Source organism: Anguilla anguilla, chromosome 2 (genome assembly GCF_013347855.1).
Source record: "Anguilla anguilla isolate fAngAng1 chromosome 2, fAngAng1.pri, whole genome shotgun sequence".
NCBI classification, from domain to species: domain Eukaryota; kingdom Metazoa; phylum Chordata; class Actinopteri; order Anguilliformes; family Anguillidae; genus Anguilla; species Anguilla anguilla.
The window spans coordinates 40,685,545-40,698,640 of record NC_049202.1 but is presented as its reverse complement, the minus strand read 5'-3'; the positions used below and the strand labels follow the sequence as shown (position 1 = coordinate 40,698,640).

The 13,096-nt window shown below is 41.0% G+C and overlaps 2 protein-coding genes across 3 annotated transcripts; one reads left to right on the top strand and one right to left on the bottom strand.

Annotated features, from left to right (window-relative positions):
• Nucleotides 1-1,086: 1,086 nt before the first annotated feature.
• Nucleotides 1,087-4,643, top strand: zgc:92313 (uncharacterized protein LOC436869 homolog). The gene is made up of 7 exons (XM_035404054.1): nt 1,087-1,368; nt 1,502-1,551; nt 1,948-1,971; nt 2,062-2,227; nt 2,324-2,595; nt 2,987-3,147; nt 3,683-4,643. The coding sequence occupies exons 2-7, from the start codon at nt 1,503-1,505 to the stop codon at nt 3,938-3,940; spliced, it is 930 nt and encodes a 309-aa protein (XP_035259945.1). The 5' UTR covers nt 1,087-1,368; nt 1,502; the 3' UTR covers nt 3,941-4,643.
• Nucleotides 4,644-4,780: 137 nt separating this feature from the next.
• On the bottom strand, nt 4,781-12,309 carry mapk7 (mitogen-activated protein kinase 7). 2 transcript variants are annotated; one of them, XM_035403953.1, is made up of 7 exons: nt 12,219-12,309; nt 9,179-9,480; nt 8,898-9,063; nt 7,315-8,774; nt 6,062-7,227; nt 5,295-5,428; nt 4,781-5,194 (listed from the first exon to the last, which is right to left on the bottom strand). In XM_035403953.1, the coding sequence occupies exons 2-7, from the start codon at nt 9,474-9,476 to the stop codon at nt 5,041-5,043; spliced, it is 3,378 nt and encodes a 1,125-aa protein (XP_035259844.1). In that variant the 5' UTR covers nt 9,477-9,480; nt 12,219-12,309; the 3' UTR covers nt 4,781-5,040. The 2 variants fall into 2 exon arrangements, with proteins under 2 accessions (XP_035259844.1, XP_035259845.1); XM_035403954.1 differs by lacking the exons at nt 8,898-9,063; nt 12,219-12,309 and having other exon boundaries at nt 9,179-9,307.
• Between the last annotated feature and the right edge of the window lie 787 nt (nt 12,310-13,096).

Sequence of the window (13,096 nt, the reverse complement as noted above, 5' to 3'; positions counted from 1 at the left end):
CATATTTTAATTCTCTTTTGCTTATTTACTTTTCTCAGTAGTGGGTTTTTTACAGCTACTAATTCCATAGCATTGAATTCTCACAGTGGAAGGATTGACAAAAACACCTGTGTTTTCTTCAGTTCAGCAACACAAGTGGAGTTTGATTTTTTCCTATTTTTCAAAGATAAAATCGTGAAGTGCTGTGTTTGTGAATTGTGATGGTAATAGTTTTGGTAAAGTTGTTGCATGGTTGTTAGGACTGCCATTTTCTCTGTATCTTGTTGCAATAATAGATTGAACTCCCATTTTGGAAACCTTCCTTATACAGTTGTATTATCTCATATCTATATTTCTTTCACCTTCCTTTTGCAGTTGACTTATTTTATATCTGATCTCACCAGAAATATCTCCTTTAGCCATTTTGGATGCACATGTCAAAGAAATCTGAAAGACAATTCAGGAATGTTCGGGTGGTTGTTTGTTTGAATGTTAGAGTCACTTTTGAAGACAAACGGTTCTAACATAACATCATTGACACTTGGTAGCACATTGACACAGCTCTAACGTGTTTGTTGATTGGAAGAATGAAAGACCTAAAGTGGTATTATGGTGCACAAAAGTAAGAGTGGAAAATACTGATAGATTGGCTATTATATGTAGTGCAGAAGGAGTTTCTGTCATTTTCTATTAAGTTTTGTGTATTATTGTCTGACACTGAAAAAAAATTGAATGGCTGATTTGACTGGAAATTGTAGAAACCAAAATTTGGTCTCTAACTTTTGCACAATATTGTAATAAATAAATAAATAAATAAATAAATAAATAAATAAATAACAGAGTCCCTGATGAAAATTACATTAAAATTAAGGCGAGGGAGGTTGAATAATAGTCCGTAAAATTAAAATTAAAATTGGTCATTTTCATCGAAACGTTGGTTATTTTTCTTTAGATCATCAGGAATTTGTAAAGTAATGAATATACAGAAATGTATTTGTTTTGAAGCGACAGAGGTGTTGGAGAAGAGCACCACGGATATGAGGTAAACTGAGCGGCCCTTGTGATTGGCTGTCCTCTCAGGTAGATTTCCTCGCTTTTTTTCTGGTCTAACCACATTCCTTTAGTATTTTCCGCTAATTTTCTATTGAGCAGATTACTCGATGTTAAAAAAAGATACTCGAAAGTGTTAGTGTCAGATAGATTACTCTTAAGTCGAAAATCATTTTGTGGTATTTTTGTGAAGTTCGTAAAACACGGCTGTTACAGGTGCAGCGCAGGTGCCTGATTTGATGAAGTGAAATACTCGACACACTTCTAGATTTATATTCGGCTGAGCTGACGGGAGGAGTCCACGTTCGGAAGAAACGGCCGGCCTTTTGCTTCCCACAGGTATTGTTTCGAATATACTCTAATAACTAGCCGACGTGTCGTTCCAAGAATAAAGGCATAGGTTGTAGCGATGGATGTGTTTAAGCTTTTCTATGGATTTCTCCTGTTAAACATGTCCTTATCTTCCGAAAAGGATGTTGGATCTGGACTTACGTGTGATACTTCTCTGGGCAGTAAGTCTAGGTGAGTCGACTCGTTATTACTTTGAACTTGAATGACCGCATCATCAAACTCCTAGTTTGATGGAAGCTCCAACGCAAGTCAGATTGTTCTGCATTGCCTGTTGCTAAAGGGCTATCGGCTACAGATCTAACAGTGAAAAATAAAATGCGTATTATTTATTTATTTATACATACTGGTGAATCTAGCGCGGAGATATGGGTGGAACAAAGAAGACAACCATAATACAAATCAACTCTGGCCTACCTTTCCCCATAGAAATTCCTAGCTTCCCAGTTTACTGAGGAAACCCATATCCTGCTCCAGAATAACAGTGTCATGAGGATGGTGCTATTGGAACTATACTGAAAGTGTAATGTGCCATGATACATAACCTTTATTTTCTCATGTTTCTCATAGGTCTGCACACATGTGCTGCACAAGGTAATTAACATTACATTGTTAGTTGTAGCATGTTCAATCTAAATGTTGTATTATAATCTTGTAATTCTAATATTTCATTTTCGTGTGCAGTGTGTGGTCGACCCCTCTTGGAAAACCGAATTGTCGGGGGAATTGATGCAATCGAAGGAGCCTGGCCATGGCAGGTGGATGTTCAGGATACCAAGCATGGCCACGTGTGTGGAGGGTCGCTCCTCACTCAAGAGTGGGTGCTTTCTGCTGCTCACTGCTTTCCAGAGTATGTATCTTTCTTCTTTCTATGTAAGCAAATGTATTTTTTTCCCCATACACATTCCTTACTAATTTGATCCTAAAATATCCTGTTTTTCTATAGCCCCTCTGATGTGTCATCCTATGTACTCTACATGGGCCGCTACCAGCTCAATGACTTTAATCAGTTTGAAGTTTCCAGTAGTGTGAGTCAGGTGGTTGTGCCGCCCGGCTATTCCGACTCCCAGCAGGGCAATGATGTGGCTCTAGTTCGCCTATCCAGCCCAGTCACCTGGTCAGACCACATCCAGCCCATTTGCCTTCCTGAGGCTGGTACCTTGTTCCCAAGTGGCATGCAGTGCTATGTCACTGGCTGGGGGCATATCCAGGATGGCGGTGAGTGATAAAAGAACTTGAATGAAAGCCAACTGAGGTTAGATCAAACCTGGAACATCCTACACATAGACATAATTTGAACTATGGTGGTATGAATGCAACAAATGCATCAGGGATATGCTAAAGGATGAAAGGAAAGGGTGGTAGGGTTATCTTTTAAGAAAAGGCAGTTGGAAATACACGAGTGAAACAGATTTACACTGATTATCGGCGATGGATAGATTTTCTCTCGCGAGGCGTGTATGAATAAACAAGTAAACACACTTGTTGAATCTCTAGATTTATCTGATGTTTTTAAATAACCACCAGTTTATACAGCCTTCTTCTAAATATGTAATTATGTCCTTTCATTGCTGTAATCATTCCTACATTCCCACTTTTTTCCCCCAAGTTTCTCTGCCAGGTATAGGCACCCTTCAACAACTGCAAGTACCAATCATTGGACAGGCATCCTGTCAGGAGATGTACCAGATTCAACCTAGTGAAACTGTGGACATCTTATCTGATATGATCTGTGCTGGTTTCCAAGAAGGAGGCAAAGATTCTTGCCAGGTATCAACAACCTTAGTTGTACTGTGACCATCAGCCTACATATTGTGCATGCCTATTGAATGTAATGCATTCTACATCACTCATTCTTTGTTTGGGTGAGTGGGGGGTCAACTAGAGTGACCGATCGAACCCTCCCATACCCTGGGAGATGCAATTGCTGATAGCATGTCACCCTATGGACCTACCAGCCACAGTTGGCTCTGCCACGGTCCAAATTCGATCCAAGACTATGAATCTCATCCATGCACCACAGTGTGGTGCCATGACAGAATGAGTCCCCCTAGCAGCCCCCAACATCTTGTTGTTTTAATGTATCTGTTTTCCTAAACAGCTACATATTTTTCTGTGAAGTTTTGATGTATGAAGGGATTAGCTGCGCATCTGAAGGTTAACCAGTTGGAACATAAAGATATGCTTTGTCATTAATTTATAAGGTTCTTCACCTGTCTCTTCTAAATGTTATAGTGATTGTATTTATACACCTGAGTGGTGCACATAAAATACTAAATTTCACTCTCTTTACTTCCTCTCCCAGGGGGACTCTGGGGGACCGCTTGTTTGTCCCATGGTGAATGGGACTTGGGTGCAAGCTGGGATTGTGAGCTTTGGCCTGGGTTGCGCCCAGGCAAACCGGCCAGGTGTGTACGCGAGGGTGTCTGCTTTTATTGACCTCATCAAAACCACGGTGCCAGAGGCTCAACTGTTTGGCCAGGCACCTAAAAACTGTGCAAATTATATGGTAGTGCTGACCAATGTCCTGACCTCTTTGCTGGTAGTGCTAATGCTGAGATAGGTCCTTTGGACCCCACATTATACACCCTCACAAAGTTAAGTGCACTGCACTGTGACAGACGAGAATACTGCAATGGGATGGACATCATTCTGCTGCTTGTAGTTTCTGTGACCTGACTGAAGAGGATGCTGGAATAAGGAACAAATTCATGACTGCCAGGAAGCTGACAGAATGTAAATCAACAGCACAGCCTTATACATGGTGATCCGTGTGCCTATAGTTTCCTTCACAGACACAATCACACTTCACTGGCTAATACTACTTCCTCTTGTTATTTCTCTAGTTCATCACTTGTCACAGGGTTTTCTGTTGCATGTTTCACAATATATTCCTGCAAATATATGCTGCGAGGTAAATCTGTAGCACTAAATACACAGCATATTTAAAATGTGTACATCACTGCTATACTGCTCTTTACAAAAATGCAGTCTGATTTAATTTCATATGCTTAAGTCTGCAAATAATTTGTGCCCCTTTAGACATTAGATGAACGCCTAATATGCAGTGATTCCATGCTTTCAGTATACTTAAGAAAGAGCAATGTAGATTTGGTCTAACAGATCTAACAAATGTAGTCTTGATTTTTATCATGTCTTTTTATCTCATAAAAGCACAGCAATTTCTAAACATTGCAATATTACCTTTTAAAAATGTTTTTCTTATGTGAATGAGTAATAAATATTTAACATTTTTGTCATGAAAATATTTTTATTAGTGTGATTTTCACTTACGGTAAACCATGTTCACAAGTGTGTGCATACGCAAGTTGGTACCAAGCCAGCTGATAAAGGGTCATATGGTGTGATAACACTCCATTTACCTATCCATTTTCTGTTAGTGTATTTTTCTGCCTCATGGTTATTCAACTACCAACACCAAGTCTATTCTTTTTATTTAAAAAAGAATACAATGTCTGTAATAGATGTACAAAAATCAAATGTCTAATAGCAATAATAATCACTATTGACTATTACTAAACTTAGCGTTTTCTTTTTTTTAATTTTTTTAAATCAAGCAACTCAGTTATTCAGTAATAAATCAATCCAGTATTCATAATCAATGAGACTACATTCACAGCCCTTTGTTTCACAGAAAGACAGTTATGTATCAGGAGGGGTGGGTGTATCCGAAAGGATCATGGGAGACCCAAGCTGCAATTCCTGCTGAAGTGATTCCAAGTCTGCTGGGGTCATTCGGTGGACTTCAAGCCAATCAGAAAGCAAAGAGGCTGAGAGGGGGGCGGAGTCACTGTGACTAAATGGAAAAAATAAGACGTTTATGCAGTAACCTCTACACTGACAATGAATTCCAGGCCAATTCTCATGTTTTTGGTTTAAGAGTAATGCATACTCACCCATCCCTGAGGTCTGAGTGCTGGAGGTCCGTGAAGGACTGAGCGAGGAGATCATCCAGGTCAAACCCCACCCCGTATCCTGCACCACTTCCTTTGGGGGTCATTGAAAAAACTGGGGGCAAAACATCTTCCACCTAGCATGGAACAGGAGGACATCACTTTGAAGATTTGTAATATGTACAAATACACTTAGATTAAGAGTTACAGCATAAACCTTTATACACTAGCAGTGTTATAGAATATACCACTGTGTAAATACTAACATGAAAAATTAGTGTAGCCTACAACAGAATGCACCTTAAGAAAGGATTGATCAGTTACCTAACAGGGTGATATGTACTGATGAATGGCTGCAGAGGTTTTAGTTTGTTGAGACCACGGCAGCTATACTGGTGACATGCCTACCTACCCTTCATTCAAGTGAGGTGATTGTGTATCAGTGCAGAGTACATTTAATGTGTGAGTCCACCCCCAGTGTAAAGACGAGAGTTTGGTGAGGTACAATCACCTGAAAGTTGTGCAAGTCAGGCATTTGACTAGTTCCATACTGGTTATACGTCTCATTTTATGTAACATATAATTTAAATATCGTCACTGATATTCTTTTAATCTTAAATCCCAGACAGGATTAGCAAACAACACACAGGTTCTTCACGAAGGGCAAAAATAACACTGGGTATTACTCCATTTGGCAACAAATCTGCAACATGATCCCGTATCTACTGAGCTTCACTAAACGGACATAATCAGACAGCACACGGACAAACCTGTGACTTGGACAGCTGCAAAGTCACCGTGTGAATGTCAGGGACGCTGCTGCTCCCTGGCTGCTCAGAGAGAGAAAGCTCCTGGCTGGGCTGTGAGCTCAGTGACGGCCCAGGCTGGGGACTCCGTGGGAGAGTACAGGGCTGCTCGCTTAAAGAGGGAAAGATCTTGTCAATGTTTCTGACCTCACTGGCGGAGTCTGGCACTTGGAGGGAGTCACTGTTGTTCTGGTGCCCCATTCTTGCATTTCCATTGGTTTCAACTCTAAGGCCTTCCCCTTGTGAGAAAACAGTGGATTTACACATATAAGGTCCCATTGCTAGAAGTTGAGGCTGTGGGAAACCTGACTGAGAAGCGTATTCGCTACTTGTACTTGGTGGGGCAATGCCGGTACTGCTCAGTACTACATGTACTTGTTGGGGCAACACTGCTGCAACCCCACTCTCTCGACGAGTCCAGTTCTCTGGTGTACCGTGTATGTTCCTCCCTCCAAATTCTGCCTGTTGCTTGTGAGTCCTGTTTTTGGCAAATGCAGAGTCATCCAACGTGTCCACCCCTCCACTAACTATGTCCCTGCTCCCGTCCTGTACCAATGTCAGTGAAAAGGGTAGTGAAACAGGTGAACTGGGTTGTTGATAGAATCCAGGCAAATTTTGGTTTGACTGGGTAACCAGCTGTTGTTCTTTTACTTGCTGTCCTTTTTGTTGTTTATCTATGTGATGCTCACATACTTCTTTATTATCTTGCCTGACCTCAATATTTGTCAAGGGGTGCCCCTTTTCCATCACTACCTGGGTCTGCCTGGTTGAATTCACATTAAGGGACACAGCTTTACTGTCTTTAGTCCGACTGTCATCTAAAACCTGCTGAGATTTATCAGCCTGGCTGTCCATCATCCGTCTCCAGCGTTCCAGCAGGGACTTGTCATTATCGCTCAACACCACACCTCTAAGAGACTCCTTCCCTTCTCTTTTCTCCTTCTCCTTCATCTTCCTCTCTCGTTCTCTAGCTCGTTCCTGTCTCCTCCTCCTCTTCTCTTCCCTTTCTCTCTGTCGTTCCTGGGCTGTGACTGGACGCCGCAGTTCCGGAGGGGGGAGGGAAGAGGGGAGAGAGGATGCTAGCCCCCCTGCTCCCACAATTTCCATGCTCAGCCCTGCTGAGCCTCCATCTAAAAAACATGACAAAAAGATCAGTACAGCACCAATGCACAAGCAACATAAATACAAAAAGACACAGAATTGTTACTAAAACAGACCTCTTGTTCTTTGTCTGAGAGCTGATTTCAGCAAGGCTGCTTTTAGGGCTGCTTTGGTATCATCTGAAATGGCACCTTCTTTTCGGGTTGCTTCTCCTGTTCCAACTCGGCCCCCTTTAGCCAGTGAACGAGATAAGGACTGAGAGAGAGACTGTGCTTGTGACTGAGACAGTGAGAGAGAGGGACCAGGCAGGGAAAACGAGGATGGGGTTTGAGATGAGGTGGAGGGCAGAGTGGAAGCTAGAGCGAGGGAATGAATTTGAGTTACTGGTGTGATGGGCCTCTGGTTAGACGATGGCCCCTCCATCTTTAAGCTTTCTCCAATATTAGGCAGAGGGGTAGCTTGTGTAGAAACTGGAGTTGTCAAGTCAATAGTCTCAGGATGACCATTTTCAGAGTTGGCACTGGGCATATCCACATCTTGGCAGCTTTCTGTTTGGGTATGGAGAGGCAATGGAGGGTCCTGTTTGCAGAGGTGTGGGATCCCACTTATGAAGGCAGTTTGGGCAGCTTGGGTTGGTTTATCAATAATGTTATCCTGTTTCTGTTGAAATTCTTGATTTGGCAATTTCTGCAGCTGTAATTGCTGAATCGGTGTTGTGGTTAATACGTTATTAGCCAAACTACACTGGTTACTCTGCCTTTGAAGTGGCTTGAACTGAATCTTCCGCCTGTTCCCTTGCTTCCTCTGGTGAAAATCTTGTATCTCCCCCAAAATTGCCTCTTTAATTTGCTCCCTGCTAAGTGACAGCTTATCAAACTCAAAATCAAAAGCTGGTACGCAGATGGGCTCATCATCAGGATCATGGTATTTGGCGAGGTAGGGGTGTGCCAGCGCCTGGGTCACACTGATTCTTTCACGAGGGTCAAAACGCAGCATCGCTGCCAGCAAGTCCAGGGCGGATGGTTCAGCCAGGGGGTACAGAGAGGTGAGGGGGATGGGACTACGGGTTGGCAGGCTCTGTACATAGGAACGCACCCTGTCCGCTCCAATAGCCCCAATCACCCCCTCAGGAGGAGTACCTAAAATATGCAGAATGAGTTGCAGCTGATGCACGTAATGCTTCCCGGGGAACAGCTGCTTCCTCCCCAGCATCTCGGCAAAGATGCATCCCACCGACCACATGTCGATAGCTAAGCTGTAGTGGTGCAAGAACAGCATGAGCTCCGGGGCCCTGTACCACCGGGTTGCCACGTATTCGGTCATGAATGACCTTGACTCTTCCGGATGTGAGCTGAGCCCCCGGGCCATCCCAAAGTCCCCAATCTTCAACTCGCAGTTCTCATTGACCAGCAGGTTGGAGGGCTTGAGGTCACGGTGAATGACGTTAGCGGAGTGGATGTATTTAAGTCCTCGCAGAAGTTGGTAGAGGAAGTAGCGAGTGTGCTCAGGGGTGAGTGGTTGACGGGAGTGGATGATCTGATGGAGGTCACTCTCCATCAGATCCAAAACCACATATCTGAAGATGAGAGAGAAAGACATATTGAAAAGGATCAATTGCCAGCTTGTTCACTGTTCAGTGTTTACATACATTCATACACTGCAGTATATGGAACATCTGTATATTAGCACACAAACTTACACAGATTTGAATGCAGAGTGAGGCAAAGCAGGTTGAAGGATGTCTTTAATGGCAATAATATTGTCATGTTTGAAATGTTTGAGAATCTTAAGTTCTCGTAACGTGCGTTTGGCATTAGTCACCACGTCAAAGGCATTTGGAATCTTCTTTATCGCCACCCGCTGCCCTAAGGCACATAAAGAAATATTATGAGCTTATTAGTTTCACTATAGAATAATCAGGTGGGTTAATAGCCTATTACCTGAATATATTCTCATATTAATTATCAAAAGAAGCCTTACCATTGTCCCGCCTCCTTGCTGAAGACACAACACCATAGGCCCCTGTTCCTATTGTTTCAATGATGTCATATTCTTCCCCCACTTCAAATTTAACATCCAAAGAGTGGGCTTTCAGTAGAGCTAGGTTACTTGCGGCTACAGTATTTGTGTCGGAGGCTGTTATGTCATTACTGGAGTTAAATTCCACCTGTTCTTCATTGTTCTTGATAGTTTCCCCTATATTTGTTGCCAAGGAGGTCTCAGTTGTCATAGCTGCTCTCTTTTCAATTTCACCATTGACTCCCACTTTGGATGACATGGCTCTAAAAGCAAAAATGTGCAAAAAATGAACAAGAAACAAGAAGGAATAAGGTAAACAGGAAAGGTTAGTGATTTTTAGCTTTCATTGGGTTGGGTATGCTCTTGTTTTTCTGCAGCTATAATAATTGTTCAAGCAAAAAATTAAGAAAACAACAGTCATTGCAATGTAGGCTAAATCTCTTAATATTAGGCAACCATACACAGATATCATAAGACCCCACATTGTTCTCTTGGTTGGCCAAACTTCAGGCTGGGTGATATAGCATAAAAATAATTATTAAATGCAACATCGGTCATTGCCACCATGTCGTGCATTACCTTTCTTGTTGTCTTTTTCGCTTTAAATATACCTGATGTGGTTTAAAACAACCAAACTTAAGAGGTTTGCTGAAATGCTTCCAGAGAAAAAAAATGTCACCACCATTCTCTACTGAATGTTGGACAAGACTACCAATAGATAACACAGGTGATGTTTTTTGCCGGAAGAACCTCACGCGGCCTCTGAAGTTTGGTTATTTACTACCACATCAGGTATAATTAAAGAGAAAATGAGTGAAATTCAAATAATTTTAATCAACTGCTAGGACCTACTGCACTTATGCCTACGTTGCTGGTTACGTAATACGTATGCATCAATGCGCCTGTAATAGGCCACACCCCCATGATGGGGGATGCTATCCATTGTGCTCCATATAGTTGGTATTAGCAGTTGGTGGATTATGAAGATTATAAAATTTCCAAAACATTGTTGTATGGTAGGCTGTACAAATAACAAAGCCAAGAACCCACTTTTTAAGTTTTATGCCCGCCTGTGCAAAAAGACCGAGCTAATAATGAGAAAAAAGTGGAGGGGAAACCTGGAAAACTCTGAATCAAGCCACATCTATTTTTGTAGTAATTACCCATTTTGTCCCTAGTACGTACTTATAACTTTCATTAGCTGTAGCTAAGAAGCTGTGTTAGAAAGAGTATGTTTTAATTCTTTTTTTAAGGATGTGATGTCACAAATAACTGCATAGCTAGCAAAATGAACTCTACGTACAAATCACATCACATCCTAAAGAAACAATTAGCTTGCTAATATTATTATGATGATTTATATGCTTTTAACTAAAGTTATTAGCTATAATAACTGCATTTAACTAAAGTTAACGTTAGTTAAAAGCAGCTATCATTACAAAGTTAGTTAAAAGCAGCATTTTGCACAGAAGCACAGATAACTTCAAATCTGGGTTCTTGTCCTTGTTTTTTTGTGCAGCCCACCACACAACGACATATTGGCATTTTAATAATCTTGATAATCCACCAACTCCTAATTACTCCATGGAGCCCATCATGGATGTGGCGCATTATACACTGTCTCTATTTTAATTTTTCTTTTTCTTTTTTTACATAAGTGACTATTTACTTTTCATGGCACCTTAAATCTGCTGAAAAAAGGTGCTTTCGGGCACAACACATTTAGGTTTCTTTTCGTACTCAAACAATATGACAAGAACCAGGATTCGGTAAGAATCGGATTCGATAAGCACAAATGGAATCGTAACTGGAATCAATAAAATCTATACGATACCCAACCATACAATGTGGCATTAACAATTATTGAATTTGATAATTAGCATTACAGTATATCGCCCGGCCCCAGCCAAACTTGCAACAGAGCAAAATTATAACATGCAATAGACAGTAAACAATAGGCTACATGGTTTATTGGAACAGGGTGACAAACTTAACTCCTCATTCAAACAACTTTGCTTAACTGCGTTGAGCATGTAAATCAAAAAAGCAACTCTGCATGACAGTCTATAAAGTCCCTGCCTCCAAGAGAAAGACTGTTTTTGTCTAGAAGTCACAACAACTAAACCATACCAGAGACACATAATTCACCGCAATTTAATGGCAAGCAATCATGCAAGGTTTCTGTTCCCAACAGCGGACTCACAAGAGGCAATGATTTGAATAAGGGGTTAGGTTTTCTGTGAACGTGATGATCTCGTACCAGCTCTTTGAAACCTCTTTGTATGTGATTATGCAAGTCGTTCTGGATAAGAGTCTACTAAATGAAATCAGATTAAATGTAATGTAACATGTACACGACATTATGTGTATGCACATTGTCGAACAACCAAAATACACGAAACAGAAAACCAGAAACGCATGCAAAAGACCATCAATACAGCAGATCACTGGAGGGAAAAAAACGTCGCAACGTTGCTGGTTAACGCTATGTTATAGTCACTTTCACACCGCAATGTTAAATGATATTGACCTTCGTTTGTAGGCGGTCAACAACCAAAACAGCCTAGCAACGAAACGCTCAGCTATCGTCAGCTAGCTATAGCCTACTATCCCGGCTAATCGTAGCTAGTTGGCTAACTTAGTATTATGCCACACTAGCTAGACAGCTGGTAGGTTCAAACGTTGACTATAACATAAAATGATTCATAAACACACAATGTTAGTTAATATGGCAAATAGCACATACATTAAGCAGCACCTATTTTCCTTTAGCAAAAATCTATTCTACCAACAACTTGCAATCTGCATTTCGCATACGGGGTGTGACGGTTCTAGGTTAGCTAACGTTAGCTAGCGCTGCTTTGATGTAGAATTTCATCTTCTGGAACAATCGAAATTACAAATTACAAGATTTATTAGAAATTCCAGTTTTAACGACACATTTTCGTAGCAGATTACACAAATACAAACTTATAATAGCATTTCAAAACATTTAACTTACTCTAGTGTTATCAGTAGCCTACATTACGTTTATAGTCAGGGTCTCACGCCTCCGTTTTTACTTCCTCGTGTTCTTCCGTGGTCAATTTGACTGGCAGATAGACGTAACAGAGTCTGATCCACCCCGCATAAAAACCAGCCGGATAAAAAAATAAAATAAAAAAACAGATTCGTCTTTTTCTGCGGTTGGGTACCTAGAACAAAGTGGAGGAGGCAATCCAACTTGTTACCAAGTGTGGGTTATAGTTTTTAACAGTTATTTGTTGTATAGAAATTACAACAAATTCAGGAAAATATGGAAAATTTATTATTTTGCTTGAAATTACGCATACATAGTCAAAGTCAAAGTGTTTTATTTATCAAGTGCACAGTATAACACAGGGTCATTCTGAACAATGAAATTCTTAGGACATGGCAAGCAACAACTACGTAGTAAGCAAAAATATAACAAGAATAGCAAAAATATCAAAAATATACATAGCAGAAAGAGCAGTACCAAAGCCTGTAAAGATGGGGAATACTGACAATAGGAATAAGAGTATTAAATATTATAAATATAGTGTGTAATTGTAAATATAAAGTGCCGATGAATATGTAAATTACATTTTTGGTAATTTATATTGAGTACATAGAAAGTGGCTAGAGCATACATTGAGGAGATCAATGTGATCACTGAGATTAATGTTTCTGGTTGAGAAGCCTGATGGCCTGGGGGAAAAAACTGTTTGTGAGTCTGGTAGTCCGTGCCGGGATGCTCCGGTAACGTCTACCAGACGGCAGCAGCGAGAACAGACCATAGCCTGGGTGGCTGTAGTCTTTTATGATTTTCCGTGCTGTCCTAAGGCATCGTGTGTGGTAGATGCCTTGTACGGAGGGGAG